A 7,954-nucleotide genomic window follows, 5' to 3' on the forward strand; every position below is an offset into this window, starting at 1 on the left:
CCTTCCTCTTGCTTTCCAGATGCAGTGTTTGCGGGTGCCATGCCCACGATGGCAAGTGTTAAGCTCTCTGCACTTCGGCCCATTGTGAATCATCCACATTATGAAGACGCAGGCTTGAGGTCAGTGCACAGTCTTGCATCATCAAAACAAACCTTCCATGCAAACAGACAGTGAGTGGAGGACGCCAGCAAAGGAATGAGGAATGTTCCAAAAGGATATGATGAACTGAGGCTTATCGCGTCGGGGAGCAGAAGGCTGAAATAAGACTGCTAAGCTCTAAACAAATTCGTTAAGACTTCACAGGGCAGGAAAGCAACAACTTTGGGGGCCATCTTCTCTACCAGGCAGAAAAAGGAAGTCATACTACAGCACTTTCCCACAGGTTAACAGGGCTCTAAAATGTCCAAGTTCTTTTCATCCTGTAACTCCCTGAAGAGTTTAGCTTAGAGTGTTTATTAAGGTTTTCTCATAGGTGATTTTTCTTGATTTTGGAGAAGTCATTTGAAATAGAATTCCATTCAAAGAGGAGTTTATTCTGGTTTTCACCAGTATAGCCTGTTAGAATGATCTTGGGTGTTTTCTGTTTTTTTAGATTTTTTTGAGACTTTAGAAAATAATTTAGAGACGTGTTGTCTAAATTATTTTTTTAATTTAATTTTTCATGCAGTTTCTAAGGCAGGTGAAGCTATTCATTTTCTAAGTGATTAGGTGAATCTTATTAGCATCTTCTTTTGCATAACAATGGCATGTACATTTACAAATAAGCTTTTTCATTAAAAAATCAATCTCATCAAGCTAATTTCCAGACAATTTTGTTAAATAAGTTTAGTTTTTCTTAAGTCTAGAAATAAAACGAAGAACCATTTAGTGTGAATTACTGTTGATGTTGAAGTTGGGACTGTTGCAGCTTCAGAGTAGTCCTGTAGTTGTGTTTGCTGTAGTTCATCCCTGTTCACACACAGTACCTCACTCTTACATGTGATGGAGCAGTGAAGAATTTAAGACAAATCAATAGGTGAACAAACACAAAGATGACCAAGTTTGGAAATGTAGGGGTGCGTTAAAGGTGACCCTCATCTCCCACGACTTGGCCTCCTTCTGCCTCCTGCTTTTGACCTCACTGATGCCCGTTAGCCGGAACTTCCATGGGGAATTTCCTCCTGACTGGATTCCTCTTCCTCGTCGTCTAGTCTGATTCAGTGCTTTCTTCCAAATGTGTTGATTATATCGTTTTAATCTTGAAAATTTTGTGCCCAATTATTTTTCTTTAAAGAGCCAGAACGAAAATAGTATACTCAATGTATAGTCGGAAAGCAGCTGAAGAAGTGAAGCGAGAACTGATAAAGTTAAAAGTGAACTATTACATTCTAGAAGAGTCATGGTGTGTAAGAAGATCCAAGTGAGTATCAACACAGTTAACATTTTATAATCAGAAGACATGAAGGTTAATTCAAGCACATGGCAAATACTTTGCTGGTGACAGGGGTGCGTATATAACATAAAGTATATGTGGAAAAACTTTTTTTTTTTTTTTAAACAGGCTCTCACTCTGTCGCCCAGGCTGGAGTGCACTGGCATGATCTGGGCTCACTGCAGCCTCCGCCTAATTTTTGTATTTTTAGTGGAGATGGCGTTTTGCCGTGTTCGCCAGGCTGGTCTCAAACTCCTGGCCTCAAGTGCTACTCCTGCCTTGGCCTCCCAAAGTGCTGGGACTACAGGCGTAAGCCACCATGCCTGGCCTGAAAAAACCTTTTAGATAGTGATTTGGAGACTTTCTTTTCTAGTCTTTATAAATATCTTTTTTTAAAATAATGATTTGTGTGTGTGCTACCTTAAAGAGATTTTTATTGGCACTAGTTGATAATCTCCCTAATTGTTCATATTTGCTTTTGATGTTTTTTAAAAAAAATTCTATTTAAAGTTGGATGTATTTTCTTTCAAAAGACTTCCAGGGTCTGAAACCAAGTAATAGGGAGTCTCTTTTGGTGAAGTCAGGCAGCTGAGCACCAGGGGCCGCATTATCCGTACTGGGTCTCTGTGCTACACTATGTCCTGTTGATGGATGGGATACCCTGTCGGCATCAACTCAGAATGAAACTTTTCTTTCCCAGCGTTTCACATCTTATTTGAATGGGAAAAAAACTTTACTGTGACCCACATTCTTTTGGGTTTATAGTTTTTAAAAGTTTCTATTTCCACAGAGATGTTTACTAAGCTGAGTATAGCTCCAAGTGACAGTAAGATCTTCAAAGCAGATGTGAATCTAAAGCTATCTAGCAATGTGGCACGTAAGTGACTGGACAGCAGGTGACAGTAGCCTGCTTTTAAAGTACCAAAACATTCACTTCATGAAGAGCACAGTACCGGAAGCCTTTTGTCAGAAATAAACACTATTTTATGAAATAACAATATTTTTTAAATTCTTACTACTCTGTAACTAAACAAAAGCGTTCAAGAGATTGTTATATTTGTGGCTTGATCATACTTGCCCACCATAGATTTCAATGACACATATGGTATTAAGACAACATTGTTAAATACTGAGTCATGAGTGAAAAATAGTTCTGTGACATAGTATTTACAGCTTTGTTCACAAGGAAACTAAAATAATTGATTATAGAACGATTTTCCTATGAATGTGTGCTACGTGGTTTGAATTCAGTCAGGATTTATAGAAAATGTTATTTTGTAATAATTCAGAAAGTGTTTTAAGCATTTGTGAATATATATGAAATTCACATACTCACCTTTAACATTGTTATATAAATTTAGGACAGAAAAGTTCTAAGCATCTCATGACGATCTTATCAGGAAATTATATGAAATGAATGGTAGGCTGACATTTGCAATAGGAAGAACTCAGTTCTTAGCATAGCTTTCTACCAGAATTGGGATCTTCTTTATTTCTGTGGGCTTCACTCTCTTGAAAAAACTGTAAGTTGCTGGAACATAAAAATAATTTTCATAACCTTTTTTCTCCCAGCTAACAATGAGCCTTGATTTGAGAGTTCATTTTTCCCTAGACCCCCGCATAGAGTCTGAATATGTGAAAGTTGCAGAGGCTTTGTGCTGTAGAGTGTTGGGAGAGCTCCCTGGATTTGCACAGCTCTAACAGTCTCATGTTCGGGTTCATGCTGTTTGCAGAGTAGGCAGAGCACTGTTTTACCCACACAAGAAGGGATACGAAGGCAAATTCAGGAAGTATGGCAATAAACTTTGCACACTAAACAAAATAGCAGACATTGAACTGACTTCAGGTCACTTACGAGCACTCAGACTGAGAGGTGGGGTGCAGAAGAGGGGGTGCTGGATTTCCCCGTCTGGACCTTGACTTGCCATTTATTGTGTCTGTCACAGCAGGAGTTGAGTGGGAGGAAGTTACGAAAGTGACTCTCTCATCTGTTTTCCCACTCATCAAAACAGCACTCTCTATCTAGTACAAGATCTAAGCCAGGCTGATGACGCATTGGCAGGAAACCCTGGACAGGGCCACTCTCCTTCAACCTTGACACAAAACAGAAGCTGTGCTTTCTGTCCCGACAGGGAAGCAAATGGGGAGTTCAGATAGAAGGGGAAAGTGAAGAATGACTAATATTTACCTAGTGTTTACATTCAGAGTAGGAAGTTTCTTGACAAAGCTTTCTGCCAGGTTTGGGACCTTCCTTATCTCCTTGGCCTTCACTCTCCATTTCAGTTGTGATCAGCCTGAAACCCCTGTAGACTGCTGGGACATGAAAGTCTGTCGGAATGGGGGAAGCAGATGGGGAACTCAGACAGGAGTGGAAGGGAAAGAGGGACCAGTATTCATCTAGTGCTTAATCTGTGCCTGGCAGTTGGTGAGCACTATGTTTAAATGATCTCATTTACAAGTGGCTTAATTGTATGGCTTGATTATTCCTTAAATATTTGACACTGTGTTTAAATATAAACACTCAAATCTATTTGCATGCAAATTGTAGATTAGTTTTTAATTAACTACAGTTCTCTTTCTTTTACTCCAATAATAGAGTTGACATAAAATACATGTATTTAGAAGAAAATTATTCAGATTTCCACTAATGCTATTTGCAGATGGCTGGCCTGGGGAAACCTTGGGAAACTCAGATGAGGACTAAATAGTGTTGCACAAGTCACCCAGAGCTCCCCAAGACAGCTGTTTGCCCTCTCTTTTTCCTAAAAGCTGTTAACCGTCGGTCGTTCTCTACTTTCTGTATGTCTCACTCTCTGCCATTATGGGCCCTCAGTGTTGTAACAGTTCAGCCTTGACGTGTGTGAGAAAATTACAAGGTAGAAAACCCATGCCCAGCCATATGATCATAGGTGTTCCATGTCCGCAGAAACCAGTGTCAGCAAGGGGGTGCAAAAAGTGTGCACTTGAACCCTCTTCATGGGAACTCTCATTGGCAAAACATTTCTAGGGGATAGTTTGATGAAGGGAAGGTAAGAAAAAATTGTGCAGTCCTTTGGCAGAGTGATAATGCTGCCTCTGGAGCAGGGGTCCCCAGGCCCCCGGCCACGGACCAGTACTGGTCTGTGGCCTGTTAGGAACCCGGCCTCACAGCAGGAGGTGAGTGGAGGGTGAGTGAGCATTACAGCCTGAGCTCTGGCTCCTGTCAGATCAGTGGCAGCATTAGATTCTCATAGGAGCACGAACCCTATTGAGAACTGCACATGCAAGGGATCTAGGGCACATGCTCCTTGTGAGAATCTAATGCCTGATGATCTGAGGTGAAACAGTTTCATCCCAAAACCATCCCCTGACCCTCCAGTCCATGGAAAAATTGTCTTGCACTAAACCAGTCCCTGGTGCCAAAAAGGTTGGGGACCGCTGCTCTAGAGGTTTAGCTTGTAGAAGGGAGCTCGGTACAAGACTGCTTATAGCTGCATTGCTTTATAATGGCAAAATGGGAAACAATTAAAGTATCTGTCTGTAAAGAATTGGTTAATACATATGAGAACTAGCAGTTTTTAAAAACAATAGAGTAGGTCTTTATGCACTGAGATGGAAAAATAGTGCCACATTTTATTGTTCAGTATAGAGTCCCAAAATAACTCCATTTTTGTAAAAACAACTCAAGAGCATCTGTCAGGGTTTTCCAGAGGGACAGAACTAATAGGATAGATGTATATATGAAAGAGAGTTGATGAAGGAGTACTGACTCACACGATCACAAGGTGAGGCCCCACAATAGGCCATCTGCAAGCTGAGGAACAAGGAAGCCAGTCAGAATCCCAAAACCTCAAAAGTAGGACAGCTGACAGTGCAGCCTTCAATCTGTGGCTGAAGGCCCAAGGTGCCCCGCAAACCACTGGTGTAGACCCAAGAGTCCAGAAACTGAAGAACTTGAGTCTGACGTTCAAGGGCAGGAAGCGTCTAGCACAGGAGAAAGATGGAGGCCAGAAGACTCAGCCAGTCTAGTCCTTCCACATTCTTTTGCCTGCTTTTATTCTAGCTTACTGGCAGCTGATTAGATGGTACCCACACAGATTGAGGGTGGGTCACCCTCTCCCAGTCCACTGACTCAAATGTTAATCTCCCTTGGCAACACCCTCACAGACACACCCAGAAACAATACTTTGCATCCTTCAATCCAATCAAGTTGATACTCAATACTGATCATCACAGCATCTGTGTATATAATGATATCCGTGTCTGTATGTGTGTCTGACATTGGATAACAAAAGATCCAGTAGACACCAAATATTGTATGTTCTCACTTATAAGTCGGAACCAAGCTACCAGGATGCGAAGCATAAGAATGCCATGGACTGTGGGGACTCGGGGGAAGCAAGGGGTGGGGTTAGGGATAAAAGACTACACATTGGGTACACTTGACACTGCTCTGGTGATGGGTGCACCAAAATCTCAGTAGCTGCCACTGAAGAACTTATCCATGTAACCAAAAGCCACCTGTTTCCCAAAAGCTATTGAAATAATTTTTTTTAAAAAAAAGTCCAGCAGGATATATGCTGGATTGTTTATAGAAGTCACCTCTGAGAAATGCTATTGGAGATGATGGTGACTTTCACTTCTTAAAATGTATGTAGGTCTATATTTTAATACTTCTATAATGACTGATTACTTCTAAATTAAAGATGTTATTTAAAAAGGGAAAATGATGTACATTCCTGTTGCGGTGTTTGCCTCATGGTGGAGAGTGAGGGAGGAGGGAGGGACTGCTACTAAACCTAAGAGGGACTTGTTGGGAATTTTTTTTCTCTTATTTAAAAATAAAAAGGAAAGCAATTATGACAAAACTTGAGCAGTTGTCAATTCTCTATAATTTTCCAATATGTTTTTCTGTTTTTTAAAACTCCTCAAAAGGTAGATAGCAGTATCCACAGTTACATCTATAAAACTGTTATTGATTTAAAATAAATGATACTGTTATTTTGAAAAACTTATTTAGGCAAATGTCATATGATGCCAATTTTACTCATTCTGTTCTTTATAAAGATATATTGCTTTTGAGATTTAATTATGTGTTTAAGATGTATGCTCAACACTACCAGAATGTCTTTAAATTGATTCATTCTAGAATATCGACTGTCCAGTTTAAGATGGTTTGACCTACTGATTTTTTGACTTTGTGACAGTGTTAAGGCCATGTGCATTCAGTGGAAAGCACACTTCAAATACCCATACCACCATCTGTTTTTCAATTTCAGTACAGCATTCAGTAAATTACATGAGATATTCAACATTTCGTCATGAAATAGTATTTGCATTAGATTATTTTGTCCAGCTGTCAGCTAATGCAAGTGTTCCTAGCATGTTTCAGGTGGCTCGGCTAAGCTGTGATGCTGGATAGATTAGGTGTATTAAATGCATTTTCAACTTATGATGGGTGTATTGAAACATACCCCATTCTAAGTTGAGGAGCATCTGTACAATTAATGCAGCTTCCCTGTGAATTAAGGATATTTGTTCATTATAATTTTTTAAATCAATGTTACACATTTTTCTGTGTGCTGGGCATGGTGCTAGATACCTGATCTCTCATAATCCTCACAACAAACCTATATCATGGGTGTTTATTTCCCCATTTTACAAATGTGAAAACTAAGACCAAGGGAAGCTACCTGCCCAGAACCACATTCTTGGTAAGTAGCTGCGGCAGAGTTTAACTGAGGTGTCTCTTTCCCCAACACCTGGATATATGTATCTGCAGGTCTGTGTCTTTCCTTATAGTCACCTTTGCTGCATTCACCTTGTCCTAAAGTGAGTCATGGCAGCTTATAAAAACTTAAAATAGCTATATGAAAGGATCGTTTAAAAACTAAAGTAATTTAAGTGGAAAAAAGGAAACGAGGTCAGGAATATAAGAAGTGCCCTGCTTTATCTGCAGTTATATAATGCACATTGATTTTTAATGTGTACATTCATTTTTCTAGGCCTGGTTGCAGTATGCCTGAAATTTGGGATGTAGAAGATCCTGCCAATGCTGGGAAAACTCCCTTATGTAACCTCTTGGTGAAGGATTCCAAACCTCACTTCACCACTGTATTCCAGAACAGTGTTTACAAAGTCCTAGAAGTTGTAAAAGAATGACTGCTACATGAACTGCTGCCTATGGAGAACTACATCAGTAACGGTTTTAATGTTTTGCTAAGTCATGTGTTGTTCATATCCCAAAAACTTTTGTAGGTAACTGTTTTCAAATAGAAAACGTTTTATTTGGTCAATTTGAATGTCATTCTAATTATAAAAATGACTTATACCTTTATCAATTGGTTACTGTTTCAATGCACCCTTTAAAATTTGCTATGCAAATGAGTATATGCTTGTACTTGACTTTGATATTTGTGCTAAGGTAAGCAAAGCTACCTGTATAAAGAAAACACAATGGGTTGTGACAAGGGTGACATGAAAATACAGGACAATTCTGACTATGTAGGGGCTGATTTTATAGTGTAAGAACTTTTAATGCTTCTTTTTTCTGCCTCTCGCTCT

At 39.7% G+C, this 7,954-nt stretch overlaps 1 protein-coding gene across 3 annotated transcripts in view; it reads left to right on the forward strand.

Moving 5' to 3' along the window:
• LOC105529238 (probable C-mannosyltransferase DPY19L1) overlaps positions 1 to 7,954 on the forward strand; it is a 23,856-nt gene that overhangs the window by 4,648 nt on the left and 11,254 nt on the right. The window contains exons 1-3 of one of the 3 annotated variants that reach the window (XM_011966336.1): positions 26 to 119; positions 1,274 to 1,399; positions 7,396 to 7,727. In XM_011966336.1, coding sequence (XP_011821726.1) covers positions 40 to 119; positions 1,274 to 1,399; positions 7,396 to 7,552 — 363 coding nt within the window. In that variant the 5' untranslated portion in view covers positions 26 to 39 and the 3' untranslated portion in view covers positions 7,553 to 7,727. Of the gene's footprint in view, positions 1 to 25; positions 120 to 1,273; positions 1,400 to 7,395; positions 7,728 to 7,954 lie in introns of those variants that run through there. The other 2 variants (XM_011966335.1, XM_011966334.1) reach the window with 2 other exon arrangements.

The sequence above is a fragment of the Mandrillus leucophaeus genome, unplaced genomic scaffold (assembly GCF_000951045.1).
Source record: "Mandrillus leucophaeus isolate KB7577 unplaced genomic scaffold, Mleu.le_1.0 Scaffold757, whole genome shotgun sequence".
Taxonomy (NCBI): Eukaryota; Metazoa; Chordata; class Mammalia; order Primates; family Cercopithecidae; genus Mandrillus; species Mandrillus leucophaeus.